The sequence below is a fragment of the Armigeres subalbatus genome, chromosome 3, assembly GCF_024139115.2.
Source record: "Armigeres subalbatus isolate Guangzhou_Male chromosome 3, GZ_Asu_2, whole genome shotgun sequence".
Lineage (NCBI taxonomy): Eukaryota > Metazoa > Arthropoda > Insecta > Diptera > Culicidae > Armigeres > Armigeres subalbatus.
Genome location: NC_085141.1, coordinates 141,247,380 through 141,272,640, shown reverse-complemented (window position 1 = coordinate 141,272,640; position 25,261 = coordinate 141,247,380). Strand labels below are relative to the sequence as shown.

General features: G+C 39.1%; 1 protein-coding gene across 3 annotated transcripts in view; it reads right to left on the bottom strand.

The window, feature by feature from the left end:
* Positions 1-25,261, bottom strand: part of LOC134228060 (uncharacterized protein ZK1073.1) — a 158,519-nt gene that overhangs the window by 98,703 nt on the left and 34,555 nt on the right. The window contains exons 1-2 of one of the 3 annotated variants that reach the window (XM_062709828.1): positions 9,698-9,824; positions 6,864-7,391 (exon numbers count right to left, since the gene is read on the bottom strand). In XM_062709828.1, the coding sequence (XP_062565812.1) occupies positions 6,864-6,950 (87 nt within the window). In that variant the 5' untranslated portion in view covers positions 6,951-7,391; positions 9,698-9,824. Of the gene's footprint in view, positions 1-6,863; positions 7,392-9,697; positions 9,825-25,261 lie in introns of those variants that run through there. The other 2 variants (XM_062709827.1, XM_062709829.1) reach the window with 2 other exon arrangements.

Here is a 25,261-nt window from a genome sequence, read left to right as displayed (position 1 = left end):
TATCCATAACATATTCCTGAAGATCAAAAGACATGGTCAGATGGTTTTGGAATATCCCGGGTCATCCAAACCGTCGTTGTGTTCAGAACTTGCGATCTACCTACAGCCACCACTCTAGCTTTTTTCGTCGCTTCAAGCTTACATATGTATTCAACTATATCCATAAATTATTTGTGAAGATCAGGAGACATGGTTAGATGGTTTTGGAATATCCTGGGTCTTCCAAACTGTCCTTGAGCTCAGAACTAGTGATCTACAACCACCACTATAATTTTTTTCGTCGCTCCAAGTTTGGATATGTATTCAACCATATCCATAACATATCCATGAAGATCAAAAGACATGGTCAGATGGTTTTGGGATATCCTGGATCATCGAAACGGACCTTGAGTTCAGAGCTTGTGATCTACAGCCACGAAACTAGCTGTTTCGGCACTAGAATCATGGAAATGTATTCAACTATGTCCATAACATATTCCAGAAGACCAGGAGACATGGTAAGATGGTTTTGGGACATCCTGGGTTATCCAAACCGTCCTTGAGTTCAGAACTTGCGATCTACAGCCACCACTCTAGCTTTTTTCGTCGCTTCAAGCTTGGATATGTATTCAACCATATCCATAATACATTCCTGAAGATCAAGGAACATGTTTAGATGGTTTTAAGTTATCCTGGGTCATCAAAACTGTCTTTGAGTTCAGAACTTGCTATGTACAGGAACAGCAGTAGATTTTTCCAGGAAACCGTAAGCATTTAAAAGATCTCTACGTGCGACTATAACGCTGTCACAGTGCAAACATGCTTTATACTGGGTTTATACGGGAGGTTCAATAGATATATATGAATGCATATTGAAGCTTTGAGTACCGAAAAGAGCTTCTAAGCAGCTGTAGATATCAAGTACCAAACTCAATCACATTTTGGATGGCCCAGAAGCTTTGAAGCTTTGAGTACCGAAAAGAGATTCTAAGTAGCTGAAGATCTCAAGGACAGTTTAGATTGCCCAGAATATCTTAAAACTATCTTACGATATCTGTTGACCTCCCGGGAGGTATAAGGAGGTATGAATAAAAGATATAGAAGCTTCGAGTACCGAAGCCAAGTAGCTGTAGATTTTATGTCCCGAACTCAAGGACAGTTTGGATTGCCCAGAATATCTCAAAACTATCTTACCATATCCGATGGTGTAATGGTTATAATTAAACGGATATTGAAGCTTTGAGTACCGAAAAGATCATCTAAGCAGCTATTGATCTCAAGTCCCGAACTCAAAGAGAGTATAGATTGCACAGAATATCTTAAAACTATCTTACGATATCCGATGACCTCCCGGAAGGTATAATCAATATAACTGAATGCAAGGAAGTATCAAATTGTTTATTGTACATCACAGTAACTCTACAGATACGTTTGATAGAATACTTATTTTGAAACAATAGAATCCGCTACCGATACACCTAAAATTTTCTCTTTCGTAACTTCACCGTGTTCATGACGCTCTACGTTGTCGTAGGGCTTCAATCGTCCATGCCTGATATTTTTCCCCGATAGGGAAGTTAATTTCAAGCAATTGACCTTTTCCGTCAAAAACTTTTATTCGTTCAATCGATTCTTTGGCTTATTTAAGGTCAACTTTCCCAAAGAACCCATATTTTTGACACCTCTAGCTATTTTTTAAATCGAAAACAAAAACCGAAAAAGTGCTGCACGTGTAAACCGGCCTAAAAAATTCACCCTATGTTCGCTCAAAATCGGGCCAGTCTTGAAAAAATGGCATAGATTTTTGTTTTAAATTTTAAAAATGCTTAGAGGCGTCAAAAAATATGGGCTCTTTGGGAAAGTTGACCTTAAATAAGCCAAAGAATCGACTGAAACAATAAAAAGACATACAATTTTTGACGGGAAAGGTAAATTTTGCTGAAAATAGTGTTCACTTTCATCCATCGTGCGATTTTACACATCCATTTTTCTGTTGGGGTCATATAGGACCCCGTAGGATTGAAAGGATTCCCGAAGGAAATCATTTTAAATCTATCGGCTTCTAGTCGAAACAACACATTCAGTCACACCTAATCATTTAGATCATTATCAATGTTGGCCGAATGTCGTTTAGCTGAACGACTAAATTAGTAAAATGGATCATTTGGATAACTAGGTACAACATGACATGTTTTGTAAGAATTATTATGAAAATTTTCAGTCGGATTTTGGCTTCTCTTTGCAATAAAATTATTTTATTTTGAAATTCGTGATGTGGTAATTGTATTTGAGAAACTGCAAATGTGATATATTTGGCGAAAATGAAATTTTTATATATACAGGATTTTGTTTTTACACGATTTTTTTTCGCTCGTATTTTTGTTCGTGTGACTTCAATTTGCCACCAAAATCTTTGCAACATGTTTCAAAAAATTCTAAATAATTCAAAGAAAAATCACATGATAGTTAATATGCGTTAAGCATTTAGGATGGGTGAAAAATTAAGAAAGTGTAAATCGTGTAAAAACAAAATCCAGTGTATTCTGAATCCTCGCCCCAAAATTTTGTTCGGTAATGTTTGATTTTTTTTTGTCCCGTCAATGTTCTGCCAAATCGCACCAAGCGCCAATGAAAAATTACCCATTTGTTTCCACAAGTGTGTGTAGTACAGCGGTTCTCAACCTTTTTCTCGATAGGTACCCCTTCAAACTTTTCAATTCATTAAGGTACCCCCTATTTTATCAGTATAAATGAAAATAAGATACATGAAAAAGGACCTGAAAATTATCTGAATGTCTATGGCTCTCCAAAAAGTTATCTGATGCTTTCGTTATCCCGGGAAACTTTCTTATTCAAGTTCAATTTATACATCAAGCTTCCTACAAGACATTCAGGACTATTTGAGGCTCTTAAAAGGAAACTTCCGAGCCTCTTGAATGAAGGCTTCCGAGTAGGGTGTCCCAAAAAAAATCGATGTTCGAAAAGTCATGGTGCTCAACCCTGTAATGAAAGATAAACCTGTCTGGATAATTTTTGTAGAACAAACCGAATTTCTAAAAAATCGTTTAGAGGTTGCGCCAGATCGATTTTTGAAAATAAAGCCGTTTTTACGTAAAAATATCAAATATTGGGTCCATTCACAATTTTTTTGAGGGTCACCCATTCGTTTTATATTTTTTTATTTTTCTGTGGATCTTTGCCCATGTTCTCCATGAATTAGTTTTTGCTATTATGCGTTTTTACAGTCTGCAGAACTTTTTAAATATCGAAAAAAGCACATTTTTTTGACTAATTTTCGAAGTTATTTCATCCTCACACAAAAAATATTTTTTTCTCGTTCAGAAAAACTTACATACTACAAAGAGCTATTTATAAGAAGTGTTTTCATAAAAAAGATCCAAGAAATATTGTTCTGGGGCTGAGATATTGCAGTTTTAGTAAATAGTCAAAAAGTGTACAAATTCGGTACTTTTTTTTTTACATGTTATAATTTCATCAAGATTGCACCAATATTTTAATTTAAATTAAAAACAATTCAAAAGCAAATGAATGGTAATATTTTCTATGTAACATAGCTTTTATTTCCGATGGAGTTGGTTACCTGAATTACAGGATTTGGTCGGAGTATATGGATGGAGCCAGTTATAAAATGATATCACATCCAACAGTTGATATGTAGCAATATACGAATAATCAGGTTTACTATGATCTCTTTATTAATTTTGATTCAATCATAGGATGCTTTTCACGGTATACAAAAAACAAGGCAGGCTCAGCACGTATGTAAACATTCAGTTTGAACGTAAACATGTGTGGTCACTACTATCTTCGCACAAGCTGAACTGAGAAGATGCTCTACGGTCTCAGCATGCTTACTTTTGTACTCTAACATGTGGCGATAAAAAATGCGTCTCACTTGAAGTGTCATTTTTCCGTTTTTACTTTACGTTTATTCCGTTTTTACTTTTCCAATATCTCAAGTGTACTCATGGAAAAGCTGTCGAACTGGTACGACGAAAAAAAATGTTTGACTGTCATATGACATATCAAAAGCATCACGGTATACAGACAACAAGGTAGTCTTGTAAGAAAAGTGACACGTCAAGAGTGACGCATATTTTAATGCCACATGTTAGAGTACAAAAGTAAGCATGCTGAGACCGTACAGCATTGTCTCAATTCAGCTTGTTCGAAGATAGTAGTGACGACACATGTTTACATTCAAACTGAATGTTTACATACGTGCTGAGCCTACCTTGTTTTTTGTATACCGTGAAAAGCATCCTATGATTGAATCAAAACTAATAAAGAGATCATAGTAAACCTGATTATTTGTATATTGCTACTTATTAACTGTTGGATGTGATATCATTTTATAACTGGCTCCATGTATATACTCGGACCAAATCCTGTCAGGTAACCAACTCCATTGGAAATAAAAGCTATGTTACATGTTCCCTATGTTCCCATTTATTTGCTTTTGAATTGTTTTTAATTTAAATTAAAATATTGGTGCAATCTTGATGAAATTATAACATGTAAAGAAAAAGTACCGAATTTGTACACTTTTTGACTATTCACTAAAACTGCAATATCTCAGCCCTAGAACAACATTTATTGGATCTTTTTTATGAAAACACTTCTTATAAATAGCTCTTTGTAGTATGTAAGTTTTTCTGAACGAGAAAAAAATATGTTTTGTGTAAAGTATTTCATCTTCGAAAGTTAGTCAAAAAATGTGCTTTTTTCGATATTTAAAAAGTTCTGCAGACTGTAAAAACGCATAATAACAAAAACTAATTCATGGAGAACATGGGCAAAGATCCAGAGAAAAATAAAAAATAAATAAAACGAATGGGTGACCCTCAAAAAAATTGTGAAAGGACCCAATATTTGATTTTTTACCTAAAAATTTTTATTTTCTTTATTTTCAAAAATCGATCTGGCGCGACCTCTAAACGATTTTTTAGAAATTCGGTTTGTTCTACAAAAATTATCCAGACAGGTGTATCTTTCATTACAGGGTTGAGCACCATGACTTTTCGAACATCGATTTTTTTTGGGACACCCTACTTCCGAGCCTCTTGAAAGGAGGCTTCCGGGCCTCTTGAAAGGAGGCTTCCGAGCCTCTTGAAAGGAGGCTTCCGAGCCTCTTGAAAGGAGGTTTCCGAGCCTCTTGAAAGGAGGCTTCCGAGCCTCTTGAAAGGAGCCTTCTGATCCTCTTGAAAGGAGCCTTCTGATCCTCTTGAAAGGAGGCTTCCGAGCCTCTTGAAAGGAGGCTTCCAAGCCTCTTGAAAGGAGGCTTCCGAGCCTCTTGAAAGGAGGCTTCCGAGCCTCTTGAAAGGAGGCTTCCGAGCCTCTTGAAAGGAGGCTTCCGAGCCTCTTGAAAGGAGGCTTTCGAGACGCATAGAAGGAGGCTTCCATCCTCTTGCAACGAAGTAACTGAGATTTAAAAAAAGCCTTCATGTCTCTCAAATGAACATTTAAAACTTTAAAATCAAGATTTCAATTCAGAAACATATTCTTAATATATTTTTCAAAATTTTCTTTCTATCAGGTAGATTGTATTTGAAGATTTTTTTGATGTTTTGTCCCAGAGCTCTTCATCCACTGTGCAGGTTGTGGTGGGCAGGATTCAATAGGCTTTGATTTTTTAGATCGTCGTGCATATTATGTACGATACAAAGTTTTGAAATAAAAAATCATACAATTATTAAAATTTCATCAATATTTTTTTAGAATTGTAATACATCCGCCATTACGCATTTTTGTCCGAGGTACCCCCTGACGTAAGCGAAGGTACCCCCAGGGGTACATGTACCCCAGGTTGAGAACCGTTGGTGTAGTAGATCCAATTGATCACAAATCGTATCGAATATTCATCCTCCCTATAATAGAGGATATCCAACAACAAATGCACGAATAAATTGATATCAATTCATTTCCGTTTCCATTCTACAAACAAAGTATCACAAGCTAGTCATCAAATGCAGTTGGTGCGGTTTCGCTGAACCCCGACTATATGAATATGTACACGCATTCTGAAGAGCAAATGGAATACTACTTGCAGTTATCGAACTGGAAGTGCCCCCCAGGATGTTGTGTTTTACCAAAAACTATTGATATGTATCGACGAAATTAAAAGATTCAAAAACAGTTTTTTGTTTTTTTCTCAGAATTGTGTACAATGGATTAATGCAATCTCTCATACAAATGATTCATTTGTGATATATAAAAAAAAACATTCATAATGCTGATTACAAAAAATGTAAGGATTATGTGACAGATTAAAATACATTTTACACATTCCTCTGAACAAACGTAAATTTTATGAATAACAATTGGAATAGATACATTTTTAACTCTATTAGAATATTAGTATTATTATTATCTACATTACAAACATTTGGTAAGATAATCATTAGAACAATTTTATAAGGTACACACGCCAACCAAAGGATTTCAGTGTGGAAGATTGAATCAGCTGCGACCAACATTTTCAAATATTTATACGGCCATAAAGTAAACGCCAGCAAATAAACATCAAATTATTAATGAACTTGCTAACTCAAGTGGAAAGATCTCAGTTTGGATAAACAAACAAGAGTGCTGAAAAGGGAATTGATTCAACTTGCGACGGCCAATTCGATGCTGCAGCTAATTAGGGTAAATTCTATATTATAAATTGATGACTGCTAAGTTATTCCATGAGTTGACTAAAATGACTTGTTACATTTTTCTGAATCAAATGATTTAAGCTCAAACCGAAAAGGAAAGTAGTGTGGAACTTGATTTCTAGAGGACCGTTGCAGGATTGACTAATCAACTATCAGAAAAGAAACCACTCTCACAGCCGTAGAATCTCACCGTTGGTCACGTGATACCTCATAAATCGTTTTCAGTATTCTCACCCGCTCGATCAAGCTTTCCGCCCGTCTGGCGAAAGAGGCTCGTCTCTCTTCAGCACTCATCGTGGATGTGTTTCCTTTCTTGCGAAGGCCGCCTGTCTGCTGTCGTCCGCCGGTTGTCCAGGTGTCACTGTACCACGCTCACACTGTTCAAACACTTTAGAACCACAGCCCCGCAGATACTATCACGATTCACACCCCTCGCGCTGTTTGAACCTTACAACTTTCTCTTCCACTTTTTCTGCTCCAACGCAAGCCTGACAGCAGCTAATTGCATTCACGTTGATGCTTGAAATATCGGTTGGCGACACTTTCGTAGCGTTTTCTACTTCAGCTGCACAAAAATACACACTTGATACTAGCTTTGACACCCACGCGCGGTGTTGGTGATGCGCTTTGGCCTTTTTCTTCTTTTATTTAAACAACAACCTCTTGGTAAGAATCCTTTTGGATCAACGCGGAGATTCTCCTATTTCACTTTTTCTGCTTCTAACACAGCTTGGTCTGTAAGGAAAAAAACAAACAATTTTTATTACCTTAATAATGTTTTATGTACTACATAGGGATCCTATGATAGTGTATTGTGTGAAATCAAATTGCTGCACATTTTTTTAATCTTGTGTTGAATACCTAGTACAACTGGACGAAAGCAACGTGTGGTCAATCTAGCAATGAAGGCAACTAAGAAATAAAATAGCGGCATCACCGAACATCAACAGTAATCAAAGTACCTCCCGGTCTATCCCGATCCTCTTGTCGTTTGTCCGCAAGGTACCTCTCAAATTATTATCTACTAGCCTGACAGTGTTTCCCTATCTCTTGGCCTACAGACCACTGTGGAAAAAGGCGAACTTAAAAATGCACAAATATATCTATATAGAAATTGAAGCTATGTGATACTTAGCGGAGATATCCAGACAACCCTCAATCAGTGAATTAGGAAACAAAAATAAATAGCCAGACGATTTAGATTATTCGACTATATAAACATTTAAACAGTTGATTCGTTTGGTTCATTGTTTATTCTCTTTCTCAGGCTAAGGCTCTGGAGTGGCCTGTGCAGTAACGAAAAGTATTCTCTATTCAATTCGGTCCATGGCTGCACGTCGCCAGCCACGATGGTCTTCCACCTGATCTATCCACCTTGCTTGCTGCGAACCTCGCCTTCTAGTGACCGTCAGATCGCTGTCGAGGATCATTTTCACCGAATTACTGTCCGACATTGCAGTCGTCCGATTTTCGCGGTGTGAAAGATAGATGGTTCTTCCAACAGCTGTTACAACTCGTGATTCATTCACCTCCTTCGTATACCGTCTTCCATCTGCACCCCGCCACATATATGTAGTATGCACACTTTCCTCTCGAAAACTCAAAGTGCTTGTTAATCCTCCCCGAGCATTGTCCAGGTAGAGGACAACCGGTCTAATGAGCGTTTTGTGGATAGTCAGTTTGATACGGCGGCGAACTCTATTCGATCGGCGCATTTTGCGGAGTCCAAAGTACGTACGATTTCCTGCCATGAGGCCTCCGCGAATTTCTCTGCTGGTATCGTTATCGGTGGTCACCAGTAAGCCCAAGTGCACGAATTCTCCAGCCAGCTCGATTTCGTCGTTTGGTAACTTACGGTTTCTGAATTGAATCTATTTTATTGGCAATTTTATACAGTACTAGTCGAGCCTACCCGATCTCGCTCGGGTTGTTTTTTTTTACCAAATTGTCCATCCTTTATTTGATTGCGGCGTGAAGTTAATAGAGCCCACTCTTGTCAAACTTAGGGCCCAAGATTGCATTGTAGTCATTTGCCACGATGAAATAGTGTCGATCAAAAAACTAAAACCCAAACTCTTCGGAAAATTTGACTAAAAAAGTTCTTTGATGTGAGCAAATTTTAATTTACATAGCTTTTATCTATTTGACAACCTCTGGCAAATACCGAATTGCTTATCGCTTGCACAGATGGCCGCCAGCCGGTGTCGTCTTCATCAAACTTAATATTGGTCAGCCGGCCGCTAAAGAATGGGACGGTGTCCATCCTTAATCGAGTTCGATTTAGCCAGGCCGTATCTTTATCAACAGCGCACAATGTCGGCAATATTAGCTTCTGTTTACCATTCAAGGTAGCTACTTGTTGTGATAAAACTCACCATATCAGTAGTGCGAAGGCAATTCAGTTGGAGATAAAGTGTGGTGCCCCAAAGCCCTGTCGAAGCTCTCGAAAAATAAGACTGGCTTGAACTGGCTAATCAGGAACAAACTTGATTATAATATCGGTAGTCGGATAAAATTATCCATTTCAATGAAGAGGATCACCCGCTGAAGAACAATGTTATCTTTACAGTGTGGTCAATGCGCTTAGTACATATATAGGAACATTGGCATTGAACTATTGACAAAATATGTAAGGCAGCTCATTTATCAGGCTAAGTTATGTGTCGGGCACATGGTCGGGGCTCTGCCAAATCACACCAAGCGCCAATGAAAAATTTTATTGCCAAAGTTTTCGTGTAACAGATTCAATTGATCATAAATAGCATCGGATGTTCAACGCCATACCTAAGGATATCTTACAACAAATGTACGCATGATATGACATAAAATACTTTCCGTTTTCCTTTTGCGAACCAAATATCACAAGCTAGTCAAAAAACCGCTTGGTGCGGTTTGGCTGAACCCCGACCACATAGTATTACGATAATTTTACATTTCACACGACCTATCTCAAGAATTGTTCAACCATATCTTTGATCAAGTTAAAATCGAATGCAGTATCGTCACAAGTCTAACGAAAAATAATTAAATGAAATGCTTACTTTTCAGTAAATAACTTTTTTTTATCACACACAACACACAAAATCACTATCAATTCCGAATCAATCCAATAACGCAACCGAACTGACATTGCTCATAGCTCCAAACTGAACTGCAGTTGATGACGCATCTGTATACGCATCATACGGATGCACTCGCACCCTCATACAAAGCAAAAAAAAGAAAATAACGCAGGACATCTGTTTCTCATGCGTGGTAGTGGCTATAAGGTACCCTAACCGACTGTCCTTCATTCTACCCTTGCGTTGAAACATTTTCGCTTCTAGTTTCGTATTGGCCTATCCGTTTCGTAAGTTTTAGAATAATAGATGAAAATGAAACGAAGTAACTTATTCCACGTTATTCCACTGATGCAACACACTTTCTATCTTTCACTTTCAATTCATCCCCACACTGGGACATAGCCACCTCGCAGTGCTCATTAAGCAATTCCACAGTTATTAACTGCGAGGTTTCTTAGCCAGGTTACCATTTTTGCATTCGTATATCTTTTATCCCAAACCGTGAAAGGATGGTGGTTCCTGATTCATCTAATATGAAGTCGTATCCACTATTTTGGAAAACTTTCTATTGTGCTGTTTTTCTTCTTTATGAAACGTCGCTTAGTATGCTCAATAGATGAAGATCTCCGGTTACATCGAAGCATAAAAAGGCAACCACTGCACTACGCGAAATCATGTGGCCAAAAATCAAAACATTACATTGGGAGCATCCATTAATTGCGTAGCACTTAAACGGGGGGTTCCCTGAAGTGTGACGATCCATACCAAATTTTCAAATGATTCATACAACGGGGTCTAAAAATGGCTAATTTTTGCGTTACGTGATTAATAGATCTCCCTAGATACACTTATTACAGTCCTCACACAATCATGGGTCACACACAATTATTATTCCCTTTGATAAAAATAAATGCTCGGATTGTCAAAATAATCATACTTCAGTCCCAAAATAATTTTAAAATCACATTTTTCATTTATAAACAAACTTACACTGACTTATGACGGGCAGCAGGGACTATGTCCAAGGGCTTGACGATCCCTCCCCAGGCCATCTGCGAGTTGTGGGGCTTGCCTAGGATGTGGTGGGGTTTGACAGTGGGCCCTGTTAAACCTCTATAAAAAGCTGCATGTATCCGCAAGTAGGCCCCACCAAAGCGACCGTGTGCCGCTCAAAGCGCACAAGCCCAAGTCCTGGTGTTAGGTGGGACGCTAAACAGCCCTGACACGACGGCCCTCCGACGAGACAGGAGGTTTGCGCTGGCCCAATAAGCCGCCTAGAAAACCAATCATTACGAACAATATAAGAGATAATGCGACTCGATATAATCGGCAAAGACCTAGGCGACGAATACAGGATCACGATTGGAAGCTTGGAACATGGAATTGCAAGTCGCTAGGTTTCGCAGGTTGCGACAGGATGATCTACGATGAATTACATCCCCGCAACTTCGACGTCGTGGCGCTGCAGGAGATTTGCTGAACAGGACAGAAAGTATGGAAAAGCGGGCATCGAGCGGCTACCTTCTACCAAAGCTGTGGCACCACCAACGAGCTGGGAACCGGCTTCATAGTGCTGGGTAAGATGCGCCAACGCGTGATTGGGTGGCAGCCAATCAACGCAAGGATGTGCAAGCTGAGGATTAAAGGCCGTTTCTTCAACTATAGCATCATCAACGTGCACTGCCCACACGAAGGGAGACCCGACGACGAGAAAGAAGCGTTCTACGCACAGCTGGAGCAGACATACGATGGATGTCCACTGCGGGACGTTAAAATCGTCATCGGTGACATGAACGCGCAGGTAGGAAGGGAGGAAATGTATAGACCGGTCATCGGACCGGATAGTCTACACACCGTATCGAATGACAACGGCCAACGATGCATAAACTTTGCAGCCTCCCGCGGAATGGTAGTCCGAAGCACCTTCTTTCCCCGCAAAAATATCAGGCCACATGGAGATCACCTAACCAAGAAACGGAAAACCAAATCGACCACGTTCTAATCGACGGTAAATTCTTCTCCGACATCACGAACGTCCGCACTTACCGCAGTGCGAATATTGAATCCGACCACTACCTCGTTGCAGTATGCCTGCGCTCAAAACTCTCGACGGTGTACAACACGCGTCGAAGTCGGACGCCGCGGCTTAACATTGGGCGGCTACAAGATGGTAGACTAGCCCAAGAATACGCGCAGCAGCTGGAAGTGGCACTTCCAACGGAAGAGCAGCTAGGCGCAGCGTCTCTTGAAGATGGCTGGAGAGATATTCGATCCGCCATTGGTAGCACCGCAACCACTGCACTTGGCACGGTGCCCCGGATTAGAGAAACGACTGGTATGACGGCGAATGTGAGCAGTTAGTGGAAGAGAAGAATGCAGCATGGGCGAGATTGCTGCAACACCGCACCAGGGCGAACGAGGCACGATATAAACAGGCGAGGAACAGACAAAACTCGATTTTCCGGAGCAGGAGGCCAGCAGGAGGCGCCAGCAGGAGGATCGAGACCGTGAAGAAACGGAGCAACTGTACCGCGCTAATAACACACGAAAGTTCTATGAGAAGTTAAACCGTTCACGTAAGGGCCACGTGCCACAGCCTGATATGTGTAAGGACATAAACGGGAACCTTCTTACGAACGAGCGTGAGGTGATCCAAATGTGGCGGCAGCACTACGAAGAACACCTGAATGGCGATGTGGCAGACAAAGATGGCGGTATGGTGATGGACCTGGGAGAACGCGTGCAGGACAGAATTCTACCGGCTCCGGATCTCCAGGAAATCCAGGAGGAGATTGGCCGGCTGAAGAACAACAAAGCCCCTGGGGTTGACCAACTACCAGGAGAGCTATTTAAACACGGTGGTGAGGCACTGGCTAGAGCGCTGCACTGGGTCATTACCAAGATTTGGGAGGAGGAAGTTTTGCCGCAGGAGTGGATGGAAGGTGTCGTGTGTCCCATCTACAAAAGGGCGATAAGCTGGATTGTGGCAACTACCGCGCAATCACATTGCTGAACGCCGCCTACAAGGTACTCTCCCAAATTTTATGCCGTCGACTAGCACCAACTGCAAGGGAGTTCGTGGGGCAGTACCAGGCGGGTTTTATGGGCGAACGCTCCACCACGGACCAGGTGTTCGCCATTCGCCAAGTACTGCAGAAATGCCGCGAATACAACGTGCCCACACATCATCTATTCATCGACTTCGAAGCCGCAAAGCCGTTTTCCGGATAAACTGACACGGTTGATCAAAGCGACGATGGATCGGGTGATGTGCGTAGTTCGAGTTTCAGGGGCATTCTCGAGTCCCTTCGAAACCCGCAGAGGGTTACGGCAAGGTGATGGTCTTTCGTGTTTGCTATTCAACATCGCTTTGGAAGGGGTAATACGAAGAGCAGGGATTAACTCGAGTGGTACAATTTTCAATAAGTCCGTCCAGCTATTTGGTTTCGCCGACGACATAGATATTATGGCACGTAACTTTGAGAAGATGGAGGAAGCCTACATCAGACTGAAGAGGGAAGCTAAGCGGATCGGACTAGTCATCAACACGTCGAAGACGAAGTACATGATAGGAAGAGGTTCAAGAGAAGACAATGTGAGCCACCCACCGCGAGCTTGCATCGGTGGTGACGAAATCGAGGTGGTAGAAGAATTTGTGTACTTGGGCTCACTGGTGACTGCCGAAAATGACACCAGCAGAGAAATTCGGAGACGCATAGTGGCTGGAAATCGTACGTACTTTGGACTCCGCAAGACGCTCCGATCGAATAGAGTTCGCCGCCGTACCAAACTGACAATCTACAAAACGCTAATTAGACCGGTAGTCCTCTACGGACACGAGACCTGGACGATGCTCGTGGAGGACCAACGCGCACTTGGAGTTTTCGAAAGGAAAGTGCTGCGTACTATCTATGGTGGGGTGCAGATGGCGGACGGTACGTGGAGGAGGCGAATGAACCACGAATTGCATCAGCTGTTGGGAGAACCATCCATCGTTCACACCGCGAAAATCGGACGACTGCGATGGGCCGGGCACGTAGCCAGAATGTCGGACAGTAACCCGGTGAAAATGGTTCTCGACAACGATCCGACGGGCACAAGTAGGCGAGGTGCGCAGCGGGCAAGGTGGATCGATCAGGTGGAAGATGACTTGCGGACCCTCCGTAGACTGCGTGGTTGGCGACGTGTAGCCATGGACCGAGCCGAATGGAGAAGACTCTTATATACCGCACAGGCCACTTCGGCCTTAGTCTGATTAAATAATAATACTGACTTATGTACGATCGTGACAAGATTAGGGTGACCATTAGGGTGGTTCAAAAAATTGATTTTGCTCCACAGTGCTTATCTGATTCTTTATCATGTTCTGAATGTCCCCTGAAAATTTTAGCTCATTTGGATTAAAACTGATTTAGCACAAGCCGTTTCAAGTTTGCATGCAAATTAGTATGGGGAAATTTATTTTTTCATTATACTGTTAATGACGCTTCCCCATTAGGCGTAGGTTAAAAGAAAACCTACATAGCTAAAAGGAATACTCAACACCTTTCACCCAGTGAAAACCGCATCTTAATTAATCTTTCCAATAATTAGTAATCGAATTTAATCTATTCCGTGGTTTTCTGGAGCTAATTGCATAACTCCTCAACAGGCAACATTGTTGCTCGTGGCGCGAAAGATAGCACACACAAATTCAGGCTACTATGTTGCACTGCACATTTCAGTGATGCCCTCAAAGAAGTTTAACGATCATGACTAAAGATTCGCATCCTGTCTTAAAATCGATTACTAATTATTGAGGCAATTAATCAACATGCGGTTTCCGTTGGGTGAAAGCTGTTGAGTATTCCTTCTAGCTATGTAGGTTTTCTTTTATACTGCGCTCAATGGGGAAGCGCCATTAACAGTACAATGAAAAAATAAATTTCCCCATACTAATTTGCATGCAAACTTGAAACGGCTTGTGCTAAATCAATTTTAATCCAAATGAGCTCGAATTTTCAGGGGACACTCAGAACATGATTAAGAATCAAATAAGCACTGTGGAGCAAAATCGATTTTTTGAACCACCCTAGTGACCATATGGTATCCTGAAGGAGGACATGTCCTCCTTTTTCATTAAAAACCCTGTCCTCCTCCTTTTGCGCTAAAATGTCCTCCATTCTGTAACAACACATTGCACACGTTTGCGTTTCTGGTTTTAATTCTGAAATATTTCCCTTTAAGTTTTGGAATATGATTAAAGTAAATGTAGACAACGAAATGCGTGGGTTACAGTAACACAAGTGTCAAAAATAACAAACGCATCGGAATTGTGAGAAATCGAATAGGAAAAAGAATGTAAATGCTTCTCAAAATTTTCTACGAGCAAACACCCATCAAATTTCCTTTTGAACGACATGCAGGGCATGCTTCTTGAATATGTAAGACAAAGGGCAGCCTTACCTTAAACTAATCTGAACACTCATATGTGGATATGTACGTTATGTGGAAAATATTTATTTGGAAAATGTATTGGAGGTAACCAATGGTTACCTCCAATACATTTTCCAAATCAATATCTTCCACATAACGTACATATCCACATATGAGTTTTCATAACATTGTAAATTAACGTCCAAGTCGGGTGGTTTAATCCCCGGAAATAGGCAATTAACTTTGATTGAACCTAATCTGAACAGTTTTGAGCTCCTTTAGTCTAAATCTAAACAGTTTATAATTTGTTCAATTGAGCACTTTGTGGTCATACACTTACAGGGAAATTCAATTTAGTAAAAGAATAATATCAATAGCAATAATGAGCATTTTTGTTTTCTTCATATCTTTGCTTCCAGACTACAAATCGCTTCGCAACAACAACTGCCTTTCAGCTTAGGAAGTATTCTATGTAGTCAATGTGCTGATTATGTATGAATAGTTTATGGGCCACCTCACGGAACGGTATTTCACATAAGGGTCGATTTTCACAACAAATTCCATACAAACTTTGAATGACGTGTACACAATCAAATTACATCCAAATTTTCTAAAAATTTAGAAGGGTTATTAAAATGTCAAATGCAATCGTTTACGCATCGAGGGGCAAAAAAGTCAAAATTTGAATCACTCCGCTGCACAATACATTGCGTAACGTCGCAGACCTTCACAAACCGTCCTGTGCCTTCATGAGTCCTTTGCAAACCTCAATAGACATTCATGGACGTTCACGAATCTTTTCGGACCTTCGTCAACCTTCTTCACACACTTCTGCTAAACAGCGAAGACTTTTGCGGATCTTCGAGCAACTTCCGGATCTTAGTGAGCACTAGTTACGTTGGTACATCTTCAAGACTTCATTCCACAGAGTTCATACAGCCTAGAACGTTCATACAGCTTAATACTGTATTCCGTTCACTTGATTAGAAGTTAAGAAGTTGTACATTGTCCATACAAATTAATTACGCTTGTTCATATATGCAAAAGCCTACATACTCAATGGAACCATTGGACGCCTTAGAGCATATAATTTTACATCTAATTATTGAATCATCAATTTGACGCCACACTACACGGTTCGAGGGTACATCGCTCCATCCTTGGTTGCGGCCCAAACTTCGCCAAACCATGTTGTATCTGGTCTACCCACCTGGATCCTGCGCTTTTCGCCTTTTTGTGCACGCAGGATCGGAAGTGAACGGAAGTAACACTATATTGGAAATTCTAATTCTTTGCAAACACAGTAAAATTTCAGTGTCTCGTTACGACCGCGGATGGTTCTTGCGCTCTACTGTTGTGCGGTGATTAGTACAAAAAGTAGAACAATAGAACCAAAGCAATGACCGCGGTCGAAGCAAAAGAATATTGTTTATGAAAAAGTGCTACAGGTGCTAGACATTTTCGTGTAAGCAAGGAGTGATTGATTATTAACAAGGGCAATGCTCTTGCTAAAACATCTGAAGCCCACACTAAACATAATTATTCGTCAAATTGTCATTGTAAGCCCTCCAAATGCACAAACAGGTTTATGCTTAAAGGCATTTCTAGACCAACATTCGAAAAGGTCGTTTAAGCTAATTTTTGACGTTAACTACGTCTAAGAAGACTGAGATATTTCAAAATTTAGGACCGTCATGGAATCATGTAAGATTTTAAACGTTAATAACGCCTTTTTAATGAATTTTTAAGATTTATATATCAAACTTGAAAACTCGTTAGCAATTTGCCAGTTTTATAAAAATTGTATATAAACTATAAACAAGATTAACTTACCATTTAGGCAGCACCCCTCCTCAAAATAACACTTCAATCACCACTGGGCAGGGATTGAATCCTAAAGAGAAATAACAAGTCTCTCACTTATCATCTCTGGATACATATACGATATGTAGCATACCGTGAGAGACTTCTATCGCAAGCTATCATGATAGAGCACTGATTCGGGAGGCTATACCCCATGATTAAGGATGAATCGATACTAGTAAATACGAGTAAATACTCAATACTTTTGATTCGATACCATGTACTTTTGGAATCGATACTTTGATATCCGATACCAAGTAAGTATCAAATTGAAGTACTTGATCAATTGAGTACCCGGTTTAAAGTCTATTAAATTCAATAAACCTCAATAGAAATATTCATATTTTCTTCGAAATAATCTTCTATGTTTTAGTATTTATTTCGAATAAAAATTACCAAGTATTTATTTTTTGCTGTTCTTCTCCTGAATCCGGGCTAGGATAATTTTGCATAGAACTTTGAGAACGGTACACAGCAACATAATGCCTCGCCAGTTATCGCATACAGTCAGGTCACCCTTTTTGGGCATCTTCACTAAGATAACTTGCATATTTGTGCTAATTGCGGTATGTGAAATTCATAAAAATGTACTAAGCTTTATTTTATAGATTTCTAATCATTCACTTTATATTGATGATCGTGAATGTGGCCTATGCTCAATCCAAAAGTGACCATACGGCTCGTATTATGCGGGGAAGCCACAGACAGTGGATTCGAGAGACTATGAAGTCTCTAGAAAACCCTAGGAATAGCATTTGAATAACCTTAAGGGTATGGAGAATGTGGGAATACTGAAAATTAGTTTAATGTAAGGAACTAAAAATACGTCAAAACACTCTGAAAAGTTTAGGTCATGACTATGATCTGAGTCGGAAAGCTCTGAGACACTTCTAGGATCTGAAAATCAGGATATCAGAAAATGTGTAAAATCTGAAGCATCCTTATATCTGTAAATATCTAAAAAATCTGTAAAATCAAGAAAACGCCTGAAGCACTTGATACATACACATTCTATACCATACGATCATAATACCGGCGCCGTAAACCGCATTGTCAGATCAAGGTTGTAAAACATTTCTTTTGAAAATATTAATATTAATTCAAAGTCATCGTTTCTATGGAATCGAGTAGTTGGCGTCCTACTGGGTGTTGAAGGTTGATGGGACACAACATTATTTTGAAACGATTTGATTTAATTTTGAATAAATTATTATAATAATAAAATAATTACTCATAACAATATTGCTCAATAAAAACATCTTTCAAAACAAATAATGCATAAAGTGTCCCTTCTTGATCCAAGAAATAACTGTTCACTTTACTCAATCCTATATTGGTTTTGAAAATTCTTCAAACTCGATAGCAAATGACTCAAACATCTGGGGTAATCTCGGCTTTGAACTAATATTTGCAGCTGTGTTACGAAAGTTCCATCCCATTGAAGAAGCATCAGAGAGATTCGCATCTTTAGGAACATGAGTTAAAATACAGAAAAATGCATTTAATGGTCAAAAGATGCAATTGGTTTACATGTTGAATGTTTCACGTGAAATAAAGTAAAACAGCTTTTAATACACTCTCGAGAAAAGTAATCTAAAGTATCAAAGAATAAATAGTAATGAAATGAGCTTAATTCTTTAGTGTTCCATTCAACATAAATAACTACTTGACAAAACAATCGTTTTCGAATTTTACTTCAAATGTATGAGTACTCATATGATACTAGTAGGTATCGATACTTTTAATTCGATATTTAGTGGTTTCGATACTTTTATACGATACTACTTTAAAGTAAAAGTATCGATACCTCAGTGGTATCGTTTCATCCCTACCCATGATAAATTTCTTTTATAAAACTCCAAATACGGGGAGCACTGGCTCTGATTATGCATTTCAACTTGTTCTACACAGCTTTGCAGTAACCAACACGGAAAGAGCGAAAACAAAGCGAGAATCACAATTTTTCTATGGGAGCTGCCTATCCGATTCTGTTTTTTCGTACTTGTATACAAGTTTGATCAATTTGTTATCATGGCTTGATATGATTTGGAACAGTCTTTTCCTCTCTTTTATCGTTGTTCGTTATCTGGGAAATAAGTTTGGGTTTTTCAGTTGAAAATTGTAGTATCCAGCTATATGAAGTTACGCCAATTTTGTTCGAAATCGAAACTAGTGACATAGGTAACAAAAGAATTGGTGCGCGTTCGAACATGATTGGGATGTGCAGAACAGTCTCAAGACTCGCGTTATTTAATTCTGCTGTTTGCGACCGAAAAGTTTTTAAATTGGTGCACGATAGAACATGATTAAGATTATCCCATTTAATTCCACCACTTGATAACTTTAACAGATACGTATTTCGTCCTCGATAGTAATGTTGTCTTCAGTGTCTCGTACTTCTTAGTACCTCAATAGTACTTATAACAAGTGAAGATTTTTTTTTTTTGAAGAAACTTTTAGCTCGAAATAATGGTTGTGCAGAACAGTCTTGAGGTCCGCGTTATTTTGTTCTGCTGTGTGCGGTCGAAAAGTCAATTAGTTGGTGCGCGATCGGTGCAGAACAGTCTCGAAACTCGCATTATTTTGTTCGCTTTGTGCGGAAAAACCACACATTACCTCGCCACCTCCCTACCTCAACATCCCAGTGATTACTCGTGGAAATGCAGATTACTCGTCGTCCTCTATTAATGCGAGTACCACGTCCATATATTCCTATCCATTCCTTAAATGACCTGCATTCGAACACGGCCGGCGCCGATATTACTTAAACTACGGTCACCAGTTTTTACACTTTGAAAGTGAGCTGGCCTGGCAGTAACTGAGAAACAACCGTGGGCCGTTAATCTTGCTTATTAGAGTGATTCAAATGTTGACTTGCTCCACTATGCGTAAATGATGGTATTAGTTATTTTAATAATCCTCCCTAATTTTTAGCTAATTTGGTTGTAATCAGGGAATTTACCCAAAAGCGAATGGAAAAGTCTCTCACTTATCACCTCAGTATACATATACGATATGTAGCATACCGCGAAAGACTTTTTTCGGAAGCTGTCATGATAAAGAACTGTTTCGGGAGAATATATGACAAAAGGTCGAAAGGACAAAAGGTCGAAAAGACAAGAGGTCGAAAGGACAAAAGGTCGAAAGGGACAGAAGATCGAAAGGACAAAAGGACGGAATGCACAGAAGGTCGAACGGGACAAAAGGTCGGAAAGGATAAAAGTTCGAAAAGGATACAATGTCGAAAAGGACAAAAGGTCGAAAAGGACAAAAGGTCGAAAGGGACAAAAGGTCAATCAAGAACAAGTTGATAACAAGTTGGGTGTATTTCAAAAGAATTTATGAAATTCATTTTACTTCAAGCAGAAATAACAAACTCATCACATCAATCAAAGTTGATGAATGAGCAATTTTCAAAGAAGGAGTAAATACTATGAAACAACATTATGAATATCTAGAAGGTTTTGTTAGAGATAAAAAGATTGTTGATTTAGGAAATGAATAAAACTTGTATGGCGCGAGACAGAGTTGTCCTATATAGTTGGCAAAAAAGTTTCTCTTTTATTTTAAACTATTTTTGGCAATTACATAAAATTCATTCAATGAGTGCCAATATTAGATGAATATCTAGGTTTTCTGAACGTCACTTTGATCTGTCAAAATAGTGCACTCCGGAGCCACGCAGGCGCATGCATTGAAAATCCACCGGCGTGTAATATACGCCGGTGTATTTGATGTGCGGCGTGCACCATTTTGACAGATCAAAGTGACATTTAGAAAACTCAACATCCATCTATTAGTTGTACTCACTGAATGCATTTTATTTAATTGTTAAAAATTGTGAAAAATAAAAGAGCAGAGTTTTTGCTAACTGTGTAGGGCAACTCTGGTGCTAGATTGACTCTCTCCTTTTCAGTTGCTTGTCCATTTCGGCCTTTTGTCCTTTTCGATCTTTTGATCTTAATGATCTTTAGTTTCTTTCGACCTTTTGTCCCGTTCGACGTTCTGTCTTTTTAGACCTTTTGTCCCATTCGACGTTTTGTCCTTTCGACCTTTTGTCCCTTACGACCTTTTGTCCCTTTCGAACATTTGTCCCTTCGACCTTTTGTCTTTCGACGTTTTATCTTTCGACCTTCTGTCCTTTCGAGCTTTTGTCTTTCAACCTTTTGTCCCTAAACCGTTTCGGGAGGCTATACCTCATGATAAATTTCTTTCGAAAAGCTCCAAACGTGGGGAGCAATGATTCTGATTGTTCATTTCAACTTGTACTTGACAGCTGTGCGGTCTCCGAGAGTTATCTCTGTGGGGGCTGCCTATTAGGATGTCCCCAAAAAACACTATGTTCGAAAAGTCATGGTGCTCAAGCCTTATATGAAAGATAATTGCATCTGGAGCATTTCTGTAGAACAACTCAAAATTCTAAAAAATAGTTTAAAGGTTCCAAAAAAGCGAATAAAAAAAAGCTGTTTTTTTTTGCACTTATTGACAACATTCGCCACATTTGAATAACTTTTTCGATCGTTTAATATTTTTTAATTTTTCTGTGGACCACAATGAGTATCCTACATGGTAATACGTTTGGTATTATGTTATTATGTTAACAAAAACAAAAAGTTGTGCAAAGTTGAGACGCCTTTAATATTTTTTTTGCGATTCCTGATCAATGAGTAATAAAACGGCCTACTTTCAACACCAACGAAATGGGTGCTTTAATGAACATTATACAACTCAAATGGGTTGCACAATATTCATTATAACACTCATTTGGGTGTTATAATGAAAAACCAACATCAGAACAGTAGTTACATGACCACATTTCGCTGAATTTGCTCGGGTAAGTGTATTCTCTGCGTCACGTAATAAATGAAATAGTGTGATGGACATGACATCAACATTTATCCAACAGGTTTATCTATCGCTTCGTGCTTTGTCGAGCATGCAATGTGACACGATCAGTGTCGGGAAAATTCATCAAAATGAACCTCTTCAACACTGAATTCGTGAAGTTTTGTATTCAGTGTAAGTTTTTTTCACACGATGTTGATCCACAAAAAAAAATCAGAAGGGTTATATACAAGATACGACCGCCCGACGTAAACTACGTAAAACAGATCATAAGATAAAGCTACACACTTAATTTTTTTTACCGGGATCTCAGCAAAATGTTCAACTTTTACCGAGATTCGCACAGCCGTGCCCCAGCAAACATGATTTTTGCCGAGATTTCTGTCAAAATAGCTGAAAAACAGCAATTAATTTGCCGAAAATCAGCTAACAAACGTTATTTTTGCCGGGATATCAGTTTTTTATTTTGCTGGCGCACGGCTGTGCGGATTTTTGCCGAGCTGCAGAAATAAAAACTAAGTGTGTATGTCCATTTAGAATCCGGAATAATAAAATTATCTGTATCTCGGTAACGGATTGACGTACAAATAAGGTTAATACATCAAAACAAGGGTAATTCACTGTACTTTAAGGAAAAAATATTGATAGAAATAATTTCTTCTTGTTTTTAGTGAAAATTCGCACTTTCTTCTTTTTTCCTCTCATTAAAAGTTGCACACCTCCGGAGTCAACTTCCTTTGCACATTTGTTCCACATTTTGGTCATCTGAGTCGCGAACCGAGCTGTTTTTCCACTTTTCCTGAGCTTCCGCTTCATTACTACCTAAAATGTCCCGATGGGCCGGAGCTGTGGGCAGTTGCGTGGATTTATGTTTTTATCGATGAAATCTTCGTTATTATCGCGGTACCACTGGATGACTTCCCGGCTGTAGTGGCAAGTTACCAAATCTGGCCAAAACTTCACGGGACCTTTATGGGCTTTGTGGAAGGTAGACCGCGGTTTTTGAGACATTCCTCCTTGTACAGCTTCGAGTCCATCGTCTTCTTCGTCATAAACACTTAGGTCTTTGCTCCACAGCTGCATATCCTTTGCCAGAATCGTCAGTTTTTTTTTGCAAGTTTGTCCAAAAAGCAAACTTAAACTTCGCAGGAACTACTCCTCTTGCTGTCGCCATGTAGAATTTTTGGCTAGGAAGCTGCCCGAAATCCTTTCTGACGTAGGTTCCATTGTTGATAAGCAGGATTATCAACGTGGGTGTGCAGATTTTTTTCTCTCCTTTCGGCTTCCATTTGGAATAATTTTTGACTCGCTGCACGAAACATCGTGAAATTTATACCACAGTAAGTGGATGCCTAGGTAGACAAACCGCTGTAAAAGAATTCTTGTAGCGGTCACTTTCCGTGCCGCTGCAATACAATAAATGAAATGGATTTTAAATGGACATAGCTTTAATTATTTTGGTTAGAGCCTAGAGTGATTGAAATTTTGACTTTTGCGCACCCTTATGCTTGAACGAACCCTTATGCTGTTTTGGTGAACCTCCTAAATTTTCAACTGAATTGGTTATAATTTAACTGAGTACGAGCAGTTGGAAGTTTGTATGGAAATTACTATAGAAATCGCCCCGTATGTGAGAGATCGTTTCATGAGGCGGATCATTAACTATTTAGGGAGAAATCTCTCACCGCTTGACACCTGCCAATACCGGACACTTCTTAAAACGACACTACTTGCAAAGGTCCGTCCAAGGTCCTCCGAGCTCCCGGCAAGGAAAATCAGATCTTCATGTGATAAATTTTGTACAAAATTTGAAGTTGAATAAAAATTCTTCACACCTGTTTTGTTACATTTACTTCAATTCAATTGTTTCTTCTTGCTGAGAAAGCCACAGAAATTAGCAGAAACAAAAATTGAAGAGATCTTTGAAAAAGGTGGGAATTTGGATTAGGATTTAAAAAATTTAGCTGAAGAGTCAAATAAGCTCCACTAACAATTTTTAATATTTACAACTTAAAGCACGTGAATAATATTACTATTCTGAATGATGTCTTTATTCATGTAACAGGAACTTAGTCACATTTGAACATGATGCAATAGCGTCCGGTACTAGAAGACATTTTTCTAAATCGTAAAATTTTTCACCAAAATTCATCGTCGAAAAACGTGTTCAAATGATCAAATTCAAAGTTTGTATGAATCATCAATGGTCAATGGTCATATTTTGTGTTTCTTTCTTCTATCTATTCTTCCTTTGAGGCATTATAACTCACGAAGAGGATGACCGATTTGCGAGATTTCCTCACTAATCGATTCGTATTGGGATCAGCTGTGTTTCTATATGCAAAAGGTTAGTAAATTTTAAAGGAAAATTTGGGAAAATTGGGAAAATACAATAGCGAGTTTGGAGAAAACCTAATGCGATCGCTCGAAAAATGATCTAGAGTGCGGCGTCGCAATCAACGCAGAAAATGACATTTCGAACGTTAAACGTAAAAACCCGAACATTGCAGGGTACGTTCTGCTAGTATGGTATAAAAGGAAACATAATCCGGATAGTTAAAGTTTTTTTTGTTAAATGGCTTATGTGTCCGGCACTGGAGGATTTCCCCCTAAATATAATCAACCCGAAGATTTCGTAGAATATTTCTAAATCTGTAAGGCGATTGTTGTTGCAAACCGATCGGATTTTGGTAAGCAAAGTTATAAAGAAAATAAAAATGCTCATTATTGATATGCTATTCTTTTACGTGCTCAATTGAATTTCCCACGATTTAGTATTTCCTTAATATTTTTTCTTGCAAGCAGCGAACTGTTTTGCAATAAAGACGATTTATTCACTTGCTAAGTTTCCTATGTTGCCGACGTACTCATATATTTTTAGATATTAATGACCAACGTTGCAAAACGTTGGTTTTCCGAAAAATTTACTGTTTTCATAGTAATTCTCATAAAAACTTCGAACCGCGCGTGCGTGCTTAGTCAAATTACAACCATTGGGATGTTTTATATATGGGGTCGGGAGGTAGCGAGGTTTGTTTTGTTAAAAGTTTTGCCGCGTGTAATGTGTAGTTTTCCCGCAAACCATGTTCGATCGCACACCAATTCATTTATGTTTCGAACAAAATTGGCGTAACTATATGAAAATGGTTGGATATGACAATTTAAAATTTCCATTTAAAAACCCCAAATTTATTATTCCGCAGTGGTGATGATGCCTTTCTCCGATTGTTATTCGTCTTAGAGTGATCAATGCATCTCATAGTTAATTGCCTATTAAATGGCGATTAAATGTTTTTGAAGTGCTATTTTAAAGGGATGCTGCCTAAATAGTAGGATACACGCTAACTTTCACCTACTCAGTAACTGAGTAAAATTGCATTGCTCTCTCTTTCTATCCCACAGAAATTTTACTCAATATCC